At 38.9% G+C, this 24,783-nt stretch overlaps 1 protein-coding gene across 8 annotated transcripts in view; it reads left to right on the forward strand.

Annotated features, from left to right (window-relative positions):
- Window positions 1-23,681, forward strand: part of ARMC3 (armadillo repeat containing 3) — a 65,012-nt gene extending 41,331 nt beyond the window's left edge. For 5 of the 8 annotated variants that reach the window (XM_042044065.1, XM_042044064.1, XM_042044068.1 and 2 more), the window contains 9 exons: window positions 3,745-3,994; window positions 5,148-5,284; window positions 8,690-8,858; window positions 9,743-9,843; window positions 13,962-14,030; window positions 15,290-15,370; window positions 18,970-19,167; window positions 21,557-21,719; window positions 23,190-23,681. In XM_042044065.1, the coding sequence (XP_041899999.1) occupies window positions 3,745-3,994; window positions 5,148-5,284; window positions 8,690-8,858; window positions 9,743-9,843; window positions 13,962-14,030; window positions 15,290-15,370; window positions 18,970-19,167; window positions 21,557-21,719; window positions 23,190-23,390 (1,369 nt within the window). In that variant the 3' untranslated portion in view covers window positions 23,391-23,681. The remainder of the gene's footprint in view (window positions 1-3,744; window positions 3,995-5,147; window positions 5,285-8,689; window positions 8,859-9,742; window positions 9,844-13,961; window positions 14,031-15,289; window positions 15,371-18,969; window positions 19,168-21,556; window positions 21,720-23,189) is intronic. The other 3 variants (XM_042044066.1, XM_042044070.1, XM_042044071.1) reach the window with 3 other exon arrangements.
- The last annotated feature ends 1,102 nt before the right edge of the window (window positions 23,682-24,783 follow it).

A 24,783-nucleotide genomic window follows, 5' to 3' on the forward strand; every position in this document is an offset into this window, starting at 1 on the left:
TAAATCATAACATGTGAATTATTTTAATTTAAGCTCTTCAATTCCTACATCTGTCTTGTGTGTTTTTTTCTTCCTATTTGTAGTTCAGATAGGCAGCTTCCGCTTTTGAGGAAAGAATGGTGATGTTGCAAATGCAACATCCTTTTTTTTTTTTCTCATCATTGTCTTCTTTCCTTTTCCCTAACCTTTTTTCTCCTTCTTTAGGAAAGTATGTATTTTGAATATATACACAACATGGAGGAAAAAACTTGTGGATTTATTTAATTTACTCCTTTTCCAGATCAAAAAGTGTATTTTTTTTTCAGATAAACCAAGGCTCACTTCTTCCTTGAGGATATAGTTCTGTAGTGGAAGCACTGATAAATTCCACAGTCTCAGTAGGATGTGTCTGAAGGAGAGTGTTCTGGAGGCAGGGAAAGTCTAGTGCTAATCTACATTAGTCAGAGACAGAGCTGGTGAAAGCATTCTCTGACTTTTGTTGCCTTATGACAAAAAGATTACGCTTTGCATGTCTCTGTCCAAGATAGAAGGGAGCAAGGACCTCCATACTTAGTGGTGTGGTATTTCAGCACCTTAAACTTAAACGTGTTCATTCTCTCAGCTCCCTTCTGAGGTCAGGTTCTGTGGCCCAGGGTGACAGTACTATTTCTGTGTTCTCCAGAGGCCTGTGGGGTAGGAGTGAGTTGAACTATGAATTCCCCATTCTTCCTTCTTCTGTGTGCATCTCTGTTACCAGGACACAGCAGTGGCCTCAGATGTTCATGCCATCTTAAAAACTTATTATCAAAGGCATTGATTACCTTCAACTCTTGTTACCTGCCATTGTCACTTTGAACAAATTCTTTTTGCCTTGTGCTCACTTGTACTACTTGATTAAACTATATGCATGAAATTGTGATTCAAAATGAGTCTGCGCAGAAGTAGAATGCAGGATGGAAATAAATATGCATGATCTTCTAAATCAGTGGTTCTCAACCTTTTTGAAGTTGAGTGGCACTTGAGAAAATTGGCTGTGCTCTGTACCTTGCTGAGGTCAGCTCTGAACACACAAGGAGCCGTCACCTTGCTCTTTTGTTAAGTGCTTGTGTACTTGCTGGTTTTATCGAAATTATAGTAAATCTGCTTATAATGTGATTGGTTACGTCATTCAGTGCTATGTGTCATTCTGTAGCCACTCTGTCAGGGACTACATGTTTACTAGGAGCTCCTGTGGGAGAATATGTGTATTCTTGGGTGTAGTATAGGAATAGTAGGTCCTCTACTTACTGCAGAAATATTGGATATACTACACCTGTCAGATGCAGTGATGCATTTTATGAGTAGTGACTCTGTCCCATAAATCCTGGAATTTCTGTATATCTGTTGTAAAGGAGAAACTGCTTGGTTTAATTTTTGGTTTTTTTTTTCTTCCTGGTTAAAGTGTGTGTGTATGCACTGCATAATGCAGTAAATCTGATAGCTCATGAGCACACCTTACTGTGTATGGCCGTGTGTGTGTGTGTGCGTATGGTGAATCTCACCCAAGCTGTGCCAGCAGGTCCGTCCTGGCATTGTTACATATGCTGGGAATGTGATGTTTTCCAGCAAACCTGTGATACATGTGGTGTATAGCTCATTCTTACATGTGCAATCAACATGTCCAGAATTTCTTCATATACAGCAGCCTGGATAGAGCTACAATAGCCCTGAAGCTGAAAATTTGGATAAAATTTTCATGGGCAAGGTAAGACAGTATTAACCAAAGAAGTACATACTTACCTCAGTAAAAAACCCAAAACAACCACGAGAAAGAAAGCCGCCCATCAAATAAAACATTTTCAGCTCTTTGTCATCTGGTCAAGTAGGAACAGGGAAGGAGGACACACAAAGGGAAATCCAGCTACTTGAAGGAAGACATGTCTGCAGTGTGGGACATCTGAAAATGTAAGATTCACTTCTGAATAGAGACTGAAGTGCTTGCATTAAAGCTACTGGTGCTCCAGGAGGATTAATTAGGCAACACCAAACTGACCCTGTATCTTAATGTTGCACCCAAGCTAATTCCACTCACCTTCAGTCCCTGGATTGCTGCATTTTCCCTGGTTTTCCGAACAGGTAACTACTGCCTGCCTGCCAGATTTTGTTAGATCCGTGCTCCAACACTACTTGTGAGCTGCTACTGCCTTGCACCTGAGGCAGAGATGAGAGTAACAAACCCCATTAGGCTCTGCTGATTCATTCCAAGTGTGCTCAGGAGCATCTGTATCCCCCTCTCTGACAATGTGGACATACTTGCACTAAGATGAGTTCACAGTGAGACCTACATCATGTTGCCCATGTAATGGGATTATGTGGCACAGGTTGGCATGTATTCTACTTTCTGTCCTATTTGCATAAAAGTGTGACTGGCAGCATTCCTCATGAGGTTTTTTGTTTGTTGTCAGTGCCAATAGTCGTTGGTTATATAATGTTTTCTTTTATATGTGATACTTCTAAGCTTGGTTTATTTTGTAACTGTGAAAGTTACCAAAATACTAGATTTTGGTAAGGCACTGTTACATGAAAAGATTTTCACATACAGATCTCTTTTTTACTGTGTTCACAGAAATGTAGCAAAACTTATAAAAAGTGTAAACTCTTTTGTTGAAGAGTTTTTCATGGTTTTGATGTAGACAACGTACTAATAGAGGGTATAAAAAGCAGTTGCATTGAAAATTCAACTTGCCATCTGTGCATTGCTAACAATATTACCAACTTTTGTTTAACAAACAGATGAGCTTAAAGTAAAATTATATATGCTCTAATAGTGCAGCTCCTTGCACCTTCTGCTGTCTCCTTCCCAAAGTTCCTACTTCATTAATAATGCTTCTTCAGTGTTTTTTTTCCTCTGACTGTTCTCTAACCTAAATCTATGAAATTATCCTTAGAAAAAAAAAATCCCAGCCATCTTCCCCAACGTTATTTGGAAATAGGTTATTTGAAGTCTAGCTGAGGACTTGACCACACCAGCATTTGTCCCAGCACTGCTGAGGGGCAGCACCCTTCAGCCGTGGATGTAAAATCATCTGGGAACAGAGGGAATATGTCAACTGGATCTGCTGTTGATAGACTAGTTGATCTGGACTCATAGTCATAGCCAGCCCTAAGCTCTGTTCTGATGAGTGTGCTGTTACCCTGCTAGCTCAGCTTGTGTAAGTCCAGCTCAGTAATTCCTGCGTTGTACTGAACTGCACCATGTTCACTTGTGAACATGTACACTTTCGCTGTAAGAATGACAGAAACTTGGTGCTTATATTTATACCACCCAGGTGTCTGATCACAGACATTTACAGAGGCAGAACAAAGAAAAATGTGATTTTCTGTTCACTATAATCCTCATTAGAAATCGTGCTAGAATGTTTATGGGGAAAGGTGGTAAGAGGCTACAGAAGCATTTGCCTGGAACTAAAGATACAGAAATTCTGCACCTTTGAAAAGATGCAGGATTTAATTGGCTTGTTCATTTCACTCAGAAAGAATCCATGTCCTTGTAAGTTAAAGAATCCAGAAGTTTGTGTCTTGGTTTGTCTGCTTAGGTTGTTCCTCTTGAATTCTCACTGTGAGTCATATATAAATCACACACACACATATATATGTACAGATACATACATATGTATATATGTAAATCTTGAATTGCAATACTAGTTTAGTTGGTAAAAAAAGCACACTAAGAAGAAAAAATGGTCCTAAAATAATAAATATTTTTCTCCTCCTTCATTTTGCTAGTGTTGTTGCTGAGGCTGAAGGAATTGAGCCATTAATGAACACCTTGAATGCCCAGAGAGATGGAGCCGTTGCCAATGCCATTGCAGTGCTAACAAATCTGTCTCTGCAAGAGCCATCCCGCGTCAGTATCCAGAGCCATGGTATCATGCGTGCCCTAGCAGGGCCACTGCGCTCAACCAACAGCCAAGTGCAGAGCAAAGCTGCGTTTGCTGTGGCTGCCTTTGGTTGTGATGCTGATGCACGAACTGAGGTAAAACTACTCTTTGAGGTTGTGGTTATTGATAACGTTTCTAGATCTGAGCTGGGAGTTACATGAATCAGGAATCTGTTGTGTCTGACCTAGAAGTCCTGAGCTTTCTAGGTAGTTACTTATTTTTGAGATACTTGTTCTGCTGAATTTAGCTCAGTTTTTCAGGAGATCTTAGAAAGGGTTTTCTTTAACTTGAATTTTTGTGACTGTTTGCTTTCACCAAATTAATGCTTTGCAGCTTTTCAGTAGCTCAAATGAGCTTTAACCAGGGCTATATCTTGATCTGTATATTTAGGAGCATTAAACATCAAGGTTTCTTTCAGCTGCAACTGTCAGGTGAACTTTGAAGATGAGAAGTTCATTCCTCTTTACTCTCCCTCAGAGTTCTGTTGCCCATTTGCAAGGCCTGAATGGCAATGTCTGACCTTGATTAATGAGATATTGGATATGCATGGAGTAAATGTATTTCAGATAAAACTCAAAATATAATTAATCCTTTGATCAGTGACATCCGGCAAGTTGAACTCTTTGCTGTTTATGAATTGGTCATAGTATTTTCTTCTCATAAATAAGAATGATGCTATGTGCATTCATAAATCATAAGCTGGGGTTTTCCCATGGGTCAAGGCTGTTAATAAGGACATGAATAAGGGGCATAGATAATTAATCTACCTCTTTCAGTGTCCTTAAAATGTCTTTCTGTTGAAAAATCCAAATGAGCAATATTTCCTCCAGCATGTATAGGAAAGGTATTGTAGCACACAAGAGAATAGGATGTTAATAAGATTGTCATACATACTATACAAATTCAAATATATTGTGATGTAAATTAGTTGCTAGGAGGCACCAGAACACAGAAAAAGCCGTGTAACTCTCTGTGGCAGTCTTGGGTTGTGTAGTCTCTTCGGGTTCCACACCACAGGCTAATAACTGAAAAGCAGGGCAGAGCCAGAAGGGATGTCTGCCTTGTACCACTCTGAAGTTCCAGCCTATGCAGAGTTCACAGAAACACAAAATCCCCATAAATGACCTTTTTTCCAGCCCAGTATAGCTTGTCTACAAAGCTTGAATGTTTTGGGAGGTGAATTTCACAGGCCGTTCTTGCTGGGATAGAAGAAAGATATAAGTGGCAATGTCTTCACTTTTCTAATAGTTAAGAAATGCAGGCGGACTGGGACCACTCATTGAATTGCTGCATTCTAAGAATGAAGAAGTCAGAAGAAATGCCTCTTGGGCTCTTATGATCTGTGCAAGTGATGAACTAACTGCTCTTGAACTGTGCAGCCTAGGGTGAGTAGAAATAATGTCAAAAGTCAGAGGAAAATTTTTGATGGGAGAATTTAATTTAAGTCAATCTTTACATATTTATAACAGAATAACAAAGCTTTCTGATAAGCTGAAACTACTTTTGCACTACAGATGTTACAGATGAAATGGTATTGATTTTTAGGAACAGAATCTTCTGACAAAATATAAGCCTGCAGAGAGAACTGTCTAGAATTATAAAACATTTATTGTTTCTGTGACTGAATTAGACTTTACACTGAAGATAACTTATATCTATCAATATTAGGGACTACAGTGCCCCATACATTTGAAACTGAAATAAAGGTTTCAGACTAAGTTTAATATACAGTAAATTGTACTTATTACACATAGGATAGATTTGATTTACAAGCTCTGGTTAACTGCAGGTGTGCTGAAGTGTCACGTGAAAGTGGCTCTGTTTCTTAGAAACTCCCTGTTCCATATATTAATATCTGAATTACAGAATCTGGTTTAGGTTATAAGAATTATGACACAGAGCTCCTCAGACAGGGCAACTCTTTAAGTTACTGTTAAATTAAAATATATGTAATTGCCCTGCTCCCTCTGCTGGGCACTTCTCTGATGGCTGCACAGATACTTTAGATCCATCTATGAGGGGATTTCTGAGACTCTCAGAAATTCAGATCAAGAGGGGACCTCAAAGGTGACGTTATCCACCTATCCTAGTGTAAGACAGAATAAGGTACACTGACATATTTTGGCTTGGGTAAATACTGATCCTAGGGAGTTTCACAACTTTCTGAGGTAACCTGTTCCAGTGCTGGAATATCCTTACACTTAGAAGGGCTTTCTCAGTTTCAAATATCCCTTAAAACAAATCATGTTGTCCTGCTTTCAGTGAGATTGAATAACCACTTTTTATAGCAATTTGCATTTAACTCACTAAATTTTCTCATTTTCCATGTCCCTCTCTGTTTCCTTTTCATGACAAAATTAAAAAGTTAGACAAGTTTTGTTTCTATCATTTCATCACACATCTCCGAATTTCTCTAATTTTTTATGCCATTTGAAGTACCATCTCCCAGCTTGGATGAGGTACTTCAGGTGAGGTCATACCACCATCAAATAAAGCTCAGTAATTATTTTCTGTATCTTGCATATGGCATTGTTCTTATTTAATCCCTTTTTGTGATGGTACCGAAGTAGGACTCTTAATTTATGTGTCCTTTGAGTTTGACAGCATATTATTGATAATAATACATTAAGCATAGTGTTTCAACTAGTCAGGCACTACTTCATGTTATTTTCATGTAGATCATATATCCCTGACTTGCTCATGAGTATCCAAGTAGGAATAAGTGAAAAGACTTACAAAAGTCAAAACATATTTCAAATTCAGTTCATATCACACATCTACTTCTTCTGCCTATATGTTAATTCAATTATCCTATTGCAGCAAGGATTAGATTGACTTTACATGATTGATTCTTGACAAATACATAATGGCTATTTCTCATCTCTTGTTGCTTGCCAACTGATTGTTTAATAATTTGATATAATGTTCTTTGGACACTGAAATTTGGCTGAATGATCTCTATTGTAATTTCCTTGTTCTTAGTTTTTTCAAAACTAGATTGTATCTTTGCCCTTCTCCACTCACCAGGCATCTAGCCTAGAATTTTTCAATACAATTTTAAATAGTTCCAACGTTGCTTTTGCAAATTCATAGAGTGTATGAGGTAAGTATCCTCAGGGATTGTTAACCTTTTCTCCTCAAACTTATTCTAGACATGTCAAGACTACTGTTTCTACCTCCTTGTTAATATTGCTGCCAGGCATCTGCTTGAAACCTTTCTATGAAAACTGAAGCAAAAAAGGCATCAGACACTTCAGTCTTTTCTGTGCCATCTGTTATGAGTTTTCTTTCCACATTGAGTAAGAGGCCTACATTTTCCTCTCTGACTTGTAGCATATGAAACATTTATTTTTGTTTTGGTCCCTGAATAGTTGTGTCTCACTTTGCCTGTGCATCTTTTGGGTTTCTCCCTTACTTGTTCTATTCTGTTGGAAGTGTCAGTGTTTTCATTTCTGTTTGATTCCTGGCTTTTTTTTTTTTTTTTTTGTTTTTGTCTCTTCATGGAATTTTTGGTGCAGCTGTATTTGTCTGGTTTTGGCTTACCTTTCCTCCATATGAGGACAATGTGCCGTTGTGCCTGTAATGTCATTTGATTTAGACCCTGCTGTACACATTAGCCTTTCTTTATTCATTTACCCATTTAAAATTCTTGCCTGTGTTGCTTGCTGATTATCTGCAATATGCTGTAAACATACAGCCTGAACTGCTCTTCCACTATCTTCTCCCACTGCTCTCTTCTATAAGAGAAGGTTGTCATGTGCCTCGCCTGAAAAACTTGTTCTCTGGAGTTCATCTGAATTCATCCCTCCAGAAGTCTACATTGTAGATGTCCACAACTGAGGCTCCCTGTGTAGTTCACAGAAATATATATATATATATAGGGTACATATAAAATTGATCCCTTGGGACGTGAAGAATATCTGCATATGTGCATAGTCACACACACAGATAGAAATTTGAATATGTGCACACACACACACACACATGAAGATATCATCCTTTTTTCCTGTGTTTTTTTTTTCATTCCTAAACAGTCTCAAAACTGCAGTATATGATGTTCTCCTGATTCGGTTTCCTTTATCTTCTTAGTGAGCTTTTCCTAAGTTTTTCAGGTCAAATGTTACCAGTATGTGTGTTTCAGCACCAGAAACAGCTTAAGAAATTAACTCCTGTCCTCCCATGTCCCCACATTACTATTTGTTTCTATCTCCATGCTGCAAAAATCCTGCCATCCTGGTGGTGTTGATACAACTCTTTGTGTTTCCATGCTCGTTCATGTTAAGCAAATATCTGCCAGCTGTGCTCCCCCAAACACAGTAACAGTCCTAGACCAGAAGGATTCACACATTGCATAATGCACAACTGAATCTGCAAATTGCATTGCAGCTGGAAAGAGAGAGAGAGAGAAAGACAGAGAGACAGAGGTGGGGGGAAAGAGGGTGCTTGGACTGTATCATATGGTCAGCTCTGATCATTATTACTTTTACATCTTTTTTTTCCCAAGTTCTCTATGGTGCATAACATCCTTCTAGGTAAAAGGTTGTGGCATCCTGTCTGCATTTCTTTAGGTAGCATTTAACTACCTAAAGGAATTGCTTTTGCTTTTGAGCACCACACAGAGAAGGAATTCTGTGCATCCCAGCCAGCTCATTGCTGGCCCAGAGGGCACAGGATCAGCCCTTGGAAGTGAATCTACCTTGGCCCTGGTAATGCTGAAGCTAACTCTGAGCTGTATAATAACAGTTAATTAGTATTTAATGATTAATTAGCCTTTGTATTTTATTTATCAGTGCTTTAGACATCCTAGAAGAAATTAATCTGTCAACAAAGCGTAAAAATAAGTTTAGTGAAGCTGCTCTGGAAAAGCTACTTGATAACAATCTTTCCCAAAAGTACAGCCGGATGGGATATTTATCATCAAGTAATATTATTACTAATGGATTCTATGATTGTGGTCAGGTAGGGTATTCTGAAAAAAATTACTCTATTTAGAAAGAATAAAATTTTCCTCTTAATTTAGAAAAAGTACTGTAGCAAAAGCCAGAATCTGGCTACAGCAAAATACTTTGTTTTCCTGTCCTGAAATTTCACAGCTGTTCTACAGATCTCTTTCAATTATCTTTCTTCATGGATGAAATCATCTTCATGCTATTCCCTAGTTGTGATCCTGCCAATCCTATCTAAGCTCTTCAGACCTAGTTCCTTTCCAGATCCTTTCTCAAACTTTAGTTCTTCTGGTCTCTTTCCCTGCACTATACTTAATGCTAACTTGACATTGAATGACCTATGGACATTTTGTTTGTTTATTTTTACGTAAGGAAGCAAAGAGTTCATATTTTCACCTCAGTCATGACCCTTTCTTTCACAAAAGAAGTGTTTATATATAAAGACTGACTCCAGTATCACTTGTTAGTGCCGTGCTCAGTTTAAATCCGAGAAGGACTTTTCAAAATACCCAAGTGAAGTAGAAATACTGGTCTTACCAACAATCAGTGAAATACCTGCTCCTAAAGCACTTGGTTGCTTTTGAAAATTCCATCCTGTGTTGTAAAGCCTTCAGAATCAGGAACATTCCTTATTCTGGAACTGGTTGGAATGCTTAAAAACAAAAACTACAAGCTAAAATATTTATAAACAATCTTTTCTAAGAATAATTGATGAAGAAAATGCAAATTAAGAAGAAAATAATTTCAGATATTTTGAATGGCTTTATAAGTTCTTACACAGTCTTTGGTTTACGATTAGGAATTTTAAATTACTGTTTAGATATCTTTTAAATATATTTTTTCTCTGCATCTTTAACTGAACAGAACACCTTATATTTTATGCTAATTTTCTTGTAGATAAAACATGGAAAGAAATTTTTGTCTTTGGAAGAACTAAGCAAGCAAGGGCTTACTGACCGTCGGGCAATAATCTTCATTAATGCTAAACCCCAAGAAAAGTAAGTCATGTTAGATCTACTAGCATTTGTTGTAATAGCTCATATTTTTAATGGTTTTCACTGTTTCCAGTAAAAACTTCATTCTATCTATCTATCTATCTATCCACACACATATATAAAGTAGAGACATCTGTTTTATTCACAGCACAGTGCTTTTATGTCCTAGAAGGCAAAACATTTGTATTTTATAAAAAAGAAGAATTTGGAAAATAGCTTATTCAGTTGAGGTGCTTTATTTATCTTAGCCTTGAAGACTCATTCATTTAACACTCTTTGATTCCTGATGATGGGACACCCAATGTTTTATTAGCTATAAAAAAGCTTGTCATCTGCTGTAATAATTATATCATCTAAGCTAAATGTCAACGTTTGACAATGAAACCTATGATTTGATGGTCCTCTTGTACAGACAAATGCATGGAATTTTAAGCACATCATTCCAAGGGGTGGAACAAAGCCAAGCATTAAGCTCTCAGGCTTGATAAAGAACCTGTGTCCATTTCTTCTCTGTTTAAGTTGAAGCCAGCCTAACAAATCTTCTTAGATTTGAATGCAGGAAGTTGGTATTGGGCTTGTTTAACTGGGAGCCATTTCCCGTAAACAGTCTCACAGATCAAAGATTGCTCTACCAATATTTTGCAAGTCCAAAAACTTCTGCTCTGTCAACACATCACATACTTGGTTTACAGTATCATTAGCTTCCCTTTTAAGCTTGTATATGACACCATAAAGATGTCTGGGAATATCTATGACAAATTAGACTTCCATGCTCTATGTCGATCCCTAGAGTTGTCTTTAACTATGAGGTCTTCTTTCTTTGACTTTGATACAGCTTCTTGCTTTTGCACTTTGGCAGCAGTCTAACTCCCCAGTTACTTTTGTGTCCATCATTGGATATTCACTGATCTCAGAAGGAAAACAGAGTTCTAGCACAGGAGCTATCAGGGCTCGTTTGCAGAGCTTTAAACTAGCCTGGAAGGGAGAAAGGGACAAAGCCAGGCTGGCCAGTGATGAGTGATGGGATGCTGTGTCAAAACTTGAGGAAAGGGGCACTAATGGGATTTCCCAATGTGCCTCAGGAGGTGTTGGCTACAATGTACCACACCTGAAATGTTTCCACACTAATGCCCCCAGCATGAGGGACAAACAAGGGGAACTCCAGGCTTTGGCCCAGTCCCAGAGATTTGACATTGCTGGCATAAGGCATAAGGGAAACCTGGTGGGATGAGTCCTGTGCCTGGAGTGCCTTGTTGGATGTTTACAGGCTCTTCAGGAGGGATGGGCACGGCAGGAGAGGTGCAGGGGTGGCACTGTATGTAACAGAAGGGGTAGAATGTATGGAGCTCACAGCTGGCAATGGTGCAGTTGAGAGCCTCTGGATAAGAATCAAGGAACAAACAAATAATGCAGATGCCATCATGGGAGTCTATAGACCTCCTGGCCAGGACAATGATGAATTAATCTTTGAGGAACTAAGAGGCTCTTCCAAGTCAACTGACCTTGTCCTTACGGGAGACTTCAGCTTGCCAGAAATTAACTGGGAACATAACGCAGCTGGTACAACCTGGGCCAGAAGATTCCTAAAAAACTTGAATGACAACATTATGGAACAGGCTAGGAAAAATGCCCACCTTGATCTTCTCCTTGTCAACAGAGTGGATCTCGTGAGCAAAGTGGATATTGGCAGCTGTCTTGGCCTCAGTGACCCCGAAGCAATTGAGTTTAAAATCTCTGCTAACAGAAGGAAAAGTGCAAAAACCTCTACTCTGGATCTGAGGAGAGCAGACTTCAGACTGCTCAGGCAATTACTGAGTTTCCCCATGGAAAATGTTTTTGCAAGTGCTGGGGTCCATTAGTGTTGGTTGCTTTTTAAACATCACCTCCTAAGGGCACAGGAGCAGGCAATTCCCAAATGTCAGAAGTCAGGGAAACAAGGCAGAAAGCCGTGTTGGTTGAATAGGAATCTCCTCTTAAAAATAAGGCAAAAAAGGAAGGTGTATGCCCAGTGGAAGCAAGATCAGTTGACATGGGAAGAACACAGAGCTGCTGCTTGCCACTGTACGGAGAAAATTCGTGTGGCCAAAGCTCAGCTGGAGTTGAAGCCAGCCAGAACTGCGGGGGACAATAAACAGAGTTCTCTCAAATATATTAATGGCAACAGGCAGTGTAAAAACAACATTGTCCCATTACAGGATGAGGATGATCTCCTCACAAGCCAGGACAGAGACAAGGCAGAGGTGTTTAACACATTCTTTGCCTCTGTCTTCAACAAGGATGAGGACGAAGGGTGCCCTGAGCTGGAGGACCATGACTGTGAGAATGATCAACTCCCAGTCAAACCTGAAATTGTGCAGGATCTGCTTCTCCAGGTGGATCCCTATAAATCTGTAGGGCCTAATGGGATTCATCCAGGAATTGTCAAAGAGCTGGATGATGTCATCGCAGAACCTCTCTTGATGATTTTTGAGCAGTCTTGGGAATCTAGAGAAGTCCCAGCTGACCAGAAGCTGATTTTGTCCATTTGTGAATGTCCTGATTTTCAAGCAGTGCAAGAAGAAGGACCCCAGAAACTACAGGCCTGTTAGTTTCACTTCACCAGTACCTGGTAATGTTATGAAGAAGATTATTCTGGGAGGTTGATAAACACCTTAAAGACAACACAGTCACTGGTCACAGCCAGCACGGCTTTATGAGAGGAAAGTTCTGCTTATCGAAACTGATTTTCTTTTATGACAAGGTAACCCAACTGGTTGATCAAGGGAAGCCACTTGATGCGATGTTTTTGGATTTCAGTTAAGCTTTCCATGCTGTCTCTCACAGTGTCCTTCTGCACAAGATGTCCAGCTCACATGTGGATAAACACATCATGTGGGGGGTGAGCAACTGGCTCATGGGTTGGGCACAAAGGGTTACAGTGAATGGGGTTACGTCAGACTGGACGCCTGTCACTAGTGGGGTTCCACAGGGCTCCAGCCTCGGCCCTCTGCTCTTCAACAGCTTCATTGATGACTGGGACCCAGGACTGGAAGGGACACTAAGCAAGTTCACAGATGATACAAAATTGGCAGGAGCTGTTGACTCCCTTGAAGGCAGGGAGGCCCTGCAGAGAGACCTCAACAAATCAGAGGGCTGGGAAATCACCAAACATATGAAGTTCAAGAAGGGAAATTGCTGGATTCTACACCTGGAATGGGGCAGCCCTGGATGTACAGGCAGACTGGGGAATGAGAGGCTGGAGAGCAGTGCCAGGGAAAGGGACCTGGGGGTCCTGGTCCATGGCAGGTTGAACATGAGCCAGCAGTGCCCTGGCAGCCAGGAGGGCCAAGCATGTCCTGGGGGGCATCAGGCACAGCATCACCAGCCGGGCAAGGGAGGGATTGTCCCACTCTGCTCTGCACTGGGGCGGCCTCACCTCGAGTGCTGGGGGCAATTCTGGGTGCCACAATAAAAGAAAGATATTAAACTATTAGAGAGTGTCTAAAGTAGGGCCACAAGGATGATGAAGGGTCTTGAGGGGAAGCTGTATGAGGAGTGACTGAGGTCACTTGGTCTGTTCAGACTGGAGAAGAGGAGACTGAGGAGAGACCTCATGGCAATCTATAACTTCCTCATGAGAGGAAGAGGAGGGGCAAACGCTGATCTCTTCTCTGTGGTGACCAATGACAGGACCTGAGGGAATGGCCTGAGGTTGTGTCAGGGTAGGTTTAGGCTGGATATTAGGAAAAGGTTCTTCCCCCAGATGGTGGTTGAGCACTGGAACAGCTCCCCAGGGAAGTGGTCACAGCATCAAACCTGACAGAGTTCAAGAAGGATTTGGGCAATACTCTCGGGCACACGGTGTGACTCTTGGGGATGGTTCTGTGCAGAGCCAGGAGTTGGACATGATCATCTTGATGGGTCCCTTCCAACTCAGCATATTTTGTCATTCTGTGATTCCATACTTCGTTTTTGATCCCTGAATTAATGTCTGGTTTATTAGTAGTTACATTATTTCTTCCACTTATATACCACCTAGGAATATATTTACTGTCCTTTAAAATCCAAACTCCATTTTCATAGCTTCACATGCAAATATTAACTCTACAAATAACGTGTGAAAATATCTTATTCTTTTTCAGTGTTGTAGTAGAGAAGGCACAAGATGCGTCACCATCTCTTTCAGGAACAAGCAGTAGAGAAAAAGCGAGGTATGGTTTTCAGATTTGCTAGTTTTCAATGTTCTGTTGCTGTAACAGTAGAAATAGAATTCTGACTGAAAATAGTGACAGTTTCTGAATGGAGTACAAAGACCTAAACACAATGTTAAATATGTTTTTGTAGTCTTTCTTTCACCTCCTATTTGCAGTAATATTCCTTTGTCTACCTTAGTGATTATTTGTCCTCTCTTCCCATGCTATATTTGAACAGCTCACACTTATTTGCTCTTTCTTTCCTTCATTAGCCTTTGGAAGCAGTGAAATGCTGTTATTTTACAATTTGACAACCAAGACACAGGGAAATTACAGTAGAAGTTCTTTCTCAGTTTAGAACCTAGACCCTTAAAATGGTCCTACACTGCCTACATGCCTCCTTATTTCTAGATTAAATCTCTTCCAGTGCAGTTCCATAGATGACTAAAAGCTGAGAAGGGTGTGCTCAAAGATGTCCTGATTTTTAGGCAACTAGCCTAAAAATGATTCGCTCTTGCAGCGGTTGTTGTGATCCATACGATATACTAGGTACAGTGCTGCAGTCTGTCTCTTCATACCAAGTAGATCAGAACCTCTACTCTTGTAGTGGAAAATTAATTTCCTTCTTTTACAGAAAGAGGATTTGAGTCTGTCCCTCACACCTGCAGATAGCTGACCACAAGATATTTGGGGCTTAGCAGTCTCTTTGTGGTTTGTTGTAGCTGATAACTAACGATGAGGTGTAACGAACAGGGCTTTCTACTTCAGCTGGTCAGGTACTTAACCTTCCTTACTCTTGCCAAGACCAGGCTTCTAGTCCTTTTCTAATATAAAATACTTAAGCTGTAGTTTGTTCCTGTGGAGGAAAACTGAGCCATGGTCTCCCAACTGTCCTTTATGTAAACCAGCAGCACAATCATGACCACAACAGTGCCTTTTGGAGAAGGCAGGTGTACATGCCTAATTCCAGGGGAATCCAAAACCAGTCCAAATAGAGCCTCCTTGCCATCAATGGAATGCTAAGTGCTGCAGGGTTGAAAAAAAAGGAGAAATGGTGTGTCTGTTTTAGGAGCTGATGTGCTGTTTCCAATTTTTATTTTGGAGCTCATTTATGAACTGATACCCTACTGTCTGTACAGGTGTTTTACTGACAGATATAATGGCTGATTTCTTACACTGCTTGTATATTTCTGTGTATGTTTGTATCTGTGCTTGAGAGACAAAATGTGCGGTAAGAAAATCAAGAAAAAACTGAAATGTGCTTTTGATCTTAATAGTTCAGTGGTATCTCCAACAGAGGGAAAGCAGGAGTTATCTGGACACATCAGCAAAAGCAGCACTAGAGGAAAAGGCTTAAGGTATTATACTTTGAGTAATATTTGAATATGCTTGAATTATATCAACTTGTTTAGAACATTCATGCAAATTATTGACAGATAATAACTACTGACTGTGAACATTTCAGGTTTTGACTTAAGTCACAACCCAAGATAGACTAGACTGTCAGACTAGTCTATCCAGAAGTTATTGACTTAAAAGGCATTCCCATTTGACTAGTCATTAGGACTGCAAGCACTTCTGGACTCCAGTTTAAATAATTTTATAGTAAATACCTGAAATGGATCATATGAACTGCATCGTGGAAGGTCCCTGTGTCAGGACGCACAGAGTGGATACGGCAGCTTGAGTGTCTTAGGAGGCCTGTCCCAGCTTCTGCTCCCTTGCAGGTCCTCCTGCTGCCCCGTGTGCTTCTGCCCATGACCCACTGTGCATGTGCCCATTCAGTCAAAGGGAGCAGAGGCAAGGGGAGGTACTGAGCCCCAGTTATGTTTTCTCTGCTCCACTGGGGGGTTCCTTCACCTCGGAAGATGCTCTAGAGTCACAGGCCATTTTGTATAGTCTCGGCAGCTGAGAGACCTGTTCTGACAAGATAATATATTTGTTTATTACAGTGTGTGATGAGGATACACTTGGATAGTTGCTTATTAATGTAATTTATGTCAATTACAGAGTAAATGACTGCTCTGTTTGCAACCATAACTCTTCAGAAAGCAAAAAATTTTCGTTAGGAAAAAATAAATACCTGCCTCAATTTCCCATAGTAAACCTTGTGGGGGTACAAGGACTCCTTTCTTCAACTATGAAATAATTGCTTTTGAATGTCATGATCAAGTCGTATGATTTATAACCCCATTGTCATTCATTTTGAATCCATAATTCATATATCATTGTTATTATTAATTTGTGAGATATATGGGAGTTACTTGAAGGTCAGTAGCTGACTCCAAGTCTCAAACATGCTTAGACATTTTCTTACATATTTTTTCCTTTGATCATATGTTTCTGTTCATCACTATTTTGCAAAGTCCTACTGAATACTGTTTAAAGCCACTGTTTTGAAAAAGTGATACTACTTTATATAAACCATAGTTGAAAGCCAAGAGAAAGGGCAGTTGTAATTGTCTGCTGGAAATGTTTGAATTAGATGTAGAGGAAGTGCCTAGTTGATAGTTTGACATATATTCGCATTGACAGCAGCATTTTTAATTAGGCAGTTTCATATCTGATATACATTGACTGGGCTAAAAAATTGTATTTAATGTAGACTAATAAATGTGTATTTATTCCATCCTATGTTTCTGTACTGGATTTAAGAAAATATTTCCCAATGCTCATTTATTCCTTTTCAAAAGAGAACCAGGGCATTTAAGCTATGCAAAATGGAAAGAAAATAGGTGTCATGGCTGCCTTTTTTTGGTAGAATACTGTATTGGCTGCCTTCTTCCTCCAGCTGATGCTCTGGTGACCTGTTGGATCTTGTACTAAAGTTGCAAAGAATCAGAAACAGCTTGGAGACTGTTAAGTGCCATGAGACAGCTCTGAGAAATGAGAGTGATTTTTTTCTGATGTCACAATTCCCACTGGTAAGAAGATGGGGATTTAAAAAAGAGGGCAGGAAAAAATGCAGTAGAAGTCTCCTGTAGTGGTTACCAGTTATTTTACGGCACTGAGCTGTAAGACAGCAGCTCCACAGTTCCTTACAAGGTAAGAATTAGACAGATATGATGAACTGAAGAGTTGAGGAGTAAGGTAGAGACAAGTGTGGAAGACAACCTTAAATCACCTATTCCACCAAGGAACAGAACATAATCATACCTGAGAGAAATAAGCAGCAGCAAAAAACCCAAACAAATCACTGTTCAAACCCGTCTCTCTCAGGTGTTTTGTTCCTGAAAACTGGAAAGGAGGAGAATAAGTGTGATTCTAGAGTTATTTGAATAGATAGGAATAGGGAACAAATTCTCCTATAGCACTGTAATTTTATGATGCACTTCTCATAGAGAAAACAAAGTACTGAGAGGATAGAAGGGAAGAAGTGGGGAAAGAGCAAATGGTGAAGAAACAAGAATTATAGCATTTGTAAAAGTTGTTCTTTTGAAAATCTCCTAAACTGGGCACCAGGATTTTTTAAACACTGTATTTTTAACCGTAGTGTATAAATGGTTAAATGGGTAAGTAGATAGCTATTTAATCTAGCTTTATAAAGTTCTCTGGCTATAGTTAGATAGAGTCAAATTAGATAAAGAAAATTGTTTGTCTGCTTTTTTCCAAGTGTAAGTATAATTAGTAACTAGAACAGTTTATTTAAGAGGGTGGTGAATTTTCTATAATTTTAAGATTAAATCTTAATTGGTTACCCTTCTAAAATAATGTCCTTTGTGACATCTATGAAAAAGGTTTTTTGTGAATATGGTAAATCTCAATAGGTTAAAGAAAATTTTGCAAAGTATTCTGAAGACAAATTGCTTGAATTCAACTACTGATAATGGTATATGCCTTTTTGCTTTGTTCAATGCCTTCCACCTTAAGAGTGCTATTCACAGTAAAATTTTTAAGAATAATTTGAAGAGCATGCAATAATGATAGTGTGTCCTGGAGCCATGTACTCCAGTGGTCCTTAATTTCTTTTTTTCTTTTTCCTTCCAAGATCACCAGAAGTACTATAGATTTTTAAAAAATAAGCCAGAACTGTTAAATGGAGGAAAGAAATTTTGTTGTATTTCACAGTATAACTGTTCAGGATCTATGCTGAAAAAAGACATAATGCTTACAAAATACTAGTTTCATGTGTTCCCACAAATGAAAGATCCTAAACTGTCTGGTTGTATAGACCTTAATAATACCTCTAGTGAGATACTGATTTTATAGTTGTTGCATAACTTGTGAAATGCACAGTATTTAATTGAAGCAGAACAATCATTTCATTTATACTTCTGCTGGGTGTTTAAGATGCCTGTTTAGGATCATAGTAATTTTTTCAAATCCTGAGCATTAGTAAAATATGAAGCATGTGCAATGAAAAAAAGTCAGTAAAAACACAGACTTGTTATAAAATCTTTCTCTGACAAGCCATGCTGTAGTTTGCCTAATGCTTGAAGTACTTGAGCTTGCAAGTACAGAGGCTGTCTTTTGGAATATCCTGTCAAGATTTCAGCCATGCTTTTGATACCATTTTTTCTTTTATTTGAAGACCAGATTTTTATCAAGTAAAAACTCATCGGAGTTCATTATTTTTAGTTCATATCCATACAGAACTAAACCATAACTAAAAATATGCCCTATATGTATATAGTAGGCAAGTAAGTGTCTCCTCCTCTAGATAATCCATGTATGGGAACGGCATATCAGAGCCATTAACTAAAAATAAAATTACAACATTTTTAATATGGAGTTAGTGGCAGTTGTTCCTAACCACCTCCTGAGGGCATGTTCCACAAGCGTTCTCTACAGCTTTGTAGATTTTGGATATTTGTTACCAAGAGAAAAGATATTTCCTACCTTCCACTTCTCCCCAGTCAATTTGTCTAAATGTCCTGATGGAGAACTAATGTATTTGAATTTGAACTTTAGAGTTTACAGTATTCTAAATAAGTGTGTAATTTTTTTTCAATGTAAGAAAAGGGAAGGGGGAAAAAGAAGAGGAAAAACCAAAAGAAGTTATTAACATTACACCTCAAGTCCAGGAGGAAATAAATGTAGAACATTCCCACTGGCTACCACCACCTGACTTCATTTTAATGGATTACATTAAAGATGCTTCCAAAACAATTCTACCACTAACTACTACCCGGGAACAGGTTGTGGCTCTTGCACAGTGAGTACCAAATTGTATTTCCATAAGCTGAATTGGTAAAATAACTGTTTTCTTATCCAAGGACAACTTTTCCAAAATAATTATTTTCCAATGCTTAAGTGGAATCCAAAACAGCTTTGGCCCAGAATGTTGACATAATTTTAGATTTTAGTATTTTGTTTCTAATTTTGTTGCAATTAATTTAATTTTTTTTAAAATAAATATCACTTGCAACAAGAGAGTATCAATTTCTCATTTAAAAAATATTGTTATAGACAATTTCAGGTTCTTTTTCATGTTTATGCATCTGTACTGATTCTTTGCAATGAACACATTAGCAACGCATCAAGGAGCCCCAGAGACCTAGGTTTTGCAAAGCCTAAAAGCATGCTTAGAACACAAATCCAATAGTCAAGATGGTTGAAAGTTACATGTATCATGTCTGTTCTTTCTCCTACCATCTTTCCTGCCTACTTAGTTTTGGAACCCCTAGGGACAGCAACTCTGTTGTATTTTGTTTTCTATAGAGCCAAAATCATAAGACAAGTTTTCTAACATAGCTTTTAAGTGCTCTTGTAATTAATATCCTGATGATTTAATAGTGCCAGAATATTGCAATAGTGCATGTACAGACTGTTGGTATCAATGTGTGATTAATTAGTTACACTGACTTCTCAGCCTGGGCACCAATCACTGCCACCTCCAAGCAGAGTGTCTGTTTTCATCTTCTCCATAGTTTAACCTTTATATCTTAGCAGTTTCCTGGCTGCCTCCTGAATCTGGAGAGTTTGGTGTCAGATCCCACTTACTCTCACAAAATTTGTTACTTTTACTAACTCATTTTAATGAAGTGGTCTAATGTGATATGAGGAATGAATTTTCCATTGATTGCAGAATTTGACAGGACAGATATTCAACCTTAACTATCTAGCTGTGTATAAATCATGCTCCCTTCCTCAAGGTGGAATCCATAAAATTCTCTTTTAAATCTGCTCTTCTAACACACCAGTGAAATACTTGCAGACACACAACCCAGTGAAACCATCATGGGAAATTTATGTAGAATGTTTTCTGTGGGGATTTTTCTGCTTGTGTTTCATTTCAGGCAGCTGCCTGAATAGCATGTGTTGAATAGGGAGCAGGGGAGAAGGCAGCTGCCATCCTTCAGCAGCCTGGCAGCCTGGGCAGAGTTCCTCTTGTGCTCATTGGGGAGGGGGTCAGGCTAGGTGAGGGGACATCAGTAGTGCTGGATGTCTCCTCTGGAACAAACACACAGCGCACCTTTGTGTAGTGGTGAGCGCGTTGGCTCGTGCAGCTTTGCTCTCTTTAATGAGGGCTGGCCATGGGCAAACACAGCACAAGGGACTGCCTCGAGCCCCACGCTTCCTCGGCTTCACCCAGTAATTCCCAGCTTCAAGACACTCCATCTGACACACTTGGTGATAGCTCTCTGTGGTCATGCTATTGCAATCAGTGCCTCCTCAGCCCTAAGTTTTGAAAAGTGAGGCCTCAGAGGTTGCCTTGCTTGTGCTGTGCAGAGGAACATGTTCACTGCTTCTGCAGAGATGGGGATGCAGGTTTTAGTTCCCTGTCTGAAGCAGTGGCTTGCGATTTTCATGTCTAATTTGCAACATCTTGTCCAGAGTGAGAGACCTCAATAACCCTTGGGCCTGTGGCTGAGACACTGAGGGGAACAAAAATCTTTACGTACAGTGACCCTGCATAGGGGAGGTGAAGGTGTGTGTATATGGGGAGACTTACAAACCAGGTCTCGGTCCTGTGTGTGCACAGTCCCCCAAAAGACATGCTTTCAGCAGAGCTTGCACTGACTGTGAGTTCTGATCTGTTTCTGTTTCTGAGCCATTTGTTTTAATGGATAAATACCTCTCACCCCCAGTATACTGGCTTCAATATAAGAAAACACATGTAGAAGGTAAGTACCTTCAGTGAATACAGCTGCTTTCCTATGCTGGGATCATTACCTATGGCTTTATTTTTGGCATATATATTCTCATGCCTTTATTACTATTTCAAACAAATGATAGGTCTGGGGACTGTAATATGTAACTCACCTAATCTGTTGCCTGTAAACATGAACACTAGCTTCTGTAATTACTTCCTGAGTAATTAAACTGTTATTGATGACTTTTTCTGAGGACTTTATGCCTATACTACACCTCTCCAGAATCTCTGCTTTTGCACCTTGGTTTAGGTCTGTGACAAATGAATCACCTGAGTTATGGTTATCTGTATTTATCAGTAAGCATATTTAAAATACCAGTTACTGAATTGTTAAAAATTAATTAGGCAAACATAGAAAAAGTGTTACAGTCTCTCATTGTGCTACATTTTTGCAATAAATACAAGAGGAATTATAGATGTAATTGATCCCGGCATGCATTTGGAACAGGTTTGTTGCGGACAAGATGGGTGGCCCTGTTGAAATAGAGAAACTACACAACTTCAGCTGGGAACTTCAGATAAGTGAAATAGAATTTGAGCTGAAGTGCAACATTGTACCTATCGGGAAAATCAAAAGAGGGACGTTCTATCACAGGGCTTTACTTTTCAAGGTACATTATAATTTCTTTTGCAACATAACATGTTTTTGTTAAATGGATATTCTAAACTAAAGTATATTTGCATCAGTATAGTACAGTATTTATATTAATGTAAAATCTTTTGTATACAGTTTCATAATTTTTCACCAGCAAAGTTGATTTCCCAGTGAATGAAAGCCAGCATCGCTTCTTTCTGTAAACATTCTTGTTGTCATTAAATTGTCTTAAGTGATATCAGCAGAATACTTGATAAATGGCAAAAAGCCAAAGGATTTGATTTGGAGTCAAAACATTTTACATTTTCTGTAAACTGTAAAATATTGAATTATGCAGCTTCCTTCTTTTTCCATGCTGCAAATGTAAACTTGTTGGGACAATTTATATTTGGTATCTACCCAGTATTCTGTGATAGTATATAACAGTTTCTGTGTTCTAGTTTCTTAAACTGGGAAGTTTTATTTCTTCTTTCTTCATATGAAGATGTATGGTGCAGCCTGGTTATCTGTCCCATCCTTTTTCCTTGGCTGGATTTTTCTCTTTCTTGAATGGAAAGAAAAAGAGAAACAAGGGCCTAGCACATTAAGCAGGAAGGACCTAGGAAAGAGTACACAGGAGAAAGTGTACAACCCTAAATTTATGGTATCCATAGGGAGAGAAAGTTTGCAACTTATTTTATGACGTTCTGAGGGCATGAATTAGTTATGCTCCACTGTTCTAAGAAACTTTTGTAGGGACAGGACGTCTCTCTTAAAGCCACAGCACTCTAAGCAATAGATATCCTTGTCCATTTGTAACAAGTTAAAAATCTTCCTGGATTTCATTTCTTCACAGCAGATGCATGTTGAAAAAGCAGTTTGGTAGCTGGAAACCATTATAGGTCTGTCTGTGATAGTGCAGCCCAGAGGAAAGGCAGGTGTTTCATCTAGCAGACACTTGCCTCGCATTTCATTGCCTCCCACATTTCCAGGGCTGAAAAGCAAGGAGTGTCCTTCCAAGTGAAGCAACAATCCTAAACTTAGACTGATAGAAATGTTACATTTTTATGCTTAATATTTCATACTAGCTATATGTGTGCAGTGTGCCTACACCTAATTGCTTGAATAGACTTCAAAATGTTATTCAGAAGTAAGTCTTCCAAATAGAAAAAAACATTTCTGGGTACTGTGGGTGTTGCACTTCATTTGAGGTCTGAAGGACTGGCTGATAAACAAATGTATCAGTGTTCGAAAAGAGTTAAAATCAATGTTTTGCATGTTGTGCACAGGATATGTGAGAAATAACATTTAAAAGTCTACATTTTCTAAGCAAAACCAACAATAAAATTTGAAGTTTGTAACACCTGAGACATTTATAAAGTCTGTTTCAAGAAAGCTCTAGGCCTTTCAGGTGTTCATTTTGTTTTTAAGCATCTCTGGGCCTTGCTGTACATCACAGAAGCTACATGAATGAACTGTCATTAACAACTTTTTCTTTCTTTTTTAGGTGATAGCAGACAGAATGGGCATTGGCTGTAGTTTAGTTCGTGGCAAGTATAACAGAGCTTGGAATGAAGTTAAATTGGTTGAAGACTCTCCCAAAGGGCTTCTGCTTCCTCCTCAAGAGTATGTTGTAGATCTGATGTTTGAACCAGGCTGTTTGATGAAACAAGGAACTGCAAAGGCTGATCAATACAAACGTATTTAATCATCTTGATGAATTTCACCAAAATAAATATTTTAAATATGTTTGCAGTGCTGTATTTATGAAACATAAGGGGGTTCATATCCAACTATCAAAAAGAAACATATCTGGTATGTTGCCTTAAAGGTTTAATAAAACATGGTTTTGGTATCTAACTTCAGTGCTTAAAAATTTTGTTAAATTTTTTGTACTATTTTAAGACTAAACTGCAAAACTACAGATTAAAATTTGGTAATCAATCATATTTGGTGTGTGCTAACATTACAATGCTTATTAAACAGATTTAAATTCCAATACCACAGATTCTTTTTTTTAATTTTCCTTCAAATCCCATGCACATTTATAGGAATTTCATGTCCATAAAGCAGGAAAATGTGACATCTGATGAAATAACAAGTCACCTAAAAACAACTGGACAATTTTTGTGTGAAATAACACAAGAACTGAGAATTATAACTACAATAACAGTATACTTTCAGCCTCTGTAGAAAAAAATCCCATTTATATTTCTTAGAACTTGGCAGAGTTAATATTTACAGATGATAGGATACTCTGAATAAAAGTAAATACTGTTTGTCCTGGCACAGGAAAGACAGATGATTGATAAGTTAATGCTTGTGATCTCTGTTCAAGTTCTTTATTTTTGATGTGAAGATAAAATGGACTCCGAGAAGGCAGTGGCTTTAGACAGGGAATTTGTATTTCTTGCAGCCTTGGGTAACGCGGTGTTGCTGAAGAGTGGCAGTGCTTCTAAGAGAGGTAAAATACTGGCTAGAACACTCTAGTAAACACTTCCTGGTGAAACTGTCAGGAATGTACTGGAGTATTTCAGAGAGCACCACTATCAATTGAGTTTACTGTGGAAAACTGAGAAAATGTCCTGTACAGCAGTTAGGCCAGTGCAGGCAACATTGTAGAGAACTGAATTTCAGAGGACCAGAACACCTACAACAAGACATTTACTTCCTGCCCACCAAAAATGTGATTTAAAAAATTGGGGTCTGTGTTGTTTTAGCTTTTTAATGTTTGTATAAGCACAGTCACTTGTCTCGACTGCTTTGGGTTGAGGAGGAGATTTGTATCCATTGTATTCATTACTGCTCATGAGCATGATCCCACCACTCCCTCTCCTTCCTCCTCTGACATGCAGCATGATTTCCTGGTAGCCCTTAGGGGAACATTTTATCTTTATGTTGTAAATTCACTTATATGGCCTCATGCTCATTTGTTATTTTTACCTTATGTTCTGCAGTCCTCTAGACACCAGAATGAAAAAGAACTCTGGAAACAAAATGCAGGATGTGCCGGCAGAATTGAGGGAAAGGTGAGGATGTGTTTCTTATCATTGCTATGTAGCAGGTAGGAGACTGATGGAAGGTCATATGCTCTCACTGAC

This window comes from Corvus kubaryi, unplaced genomic scaffold, assembly GCF_017639235.1.
Source record: "Corvus kubaryi isolate FWS band 111438036 unplaced genomic scaffold, C.kubaryi_AGA036_p1.0 37398, whole genome shotgun sequence".
NCBI lineage: Eukaryota > Metazoa > Chordata > Aves > Passeriformes > Corvidae > Corvus > Corvus kubaryi.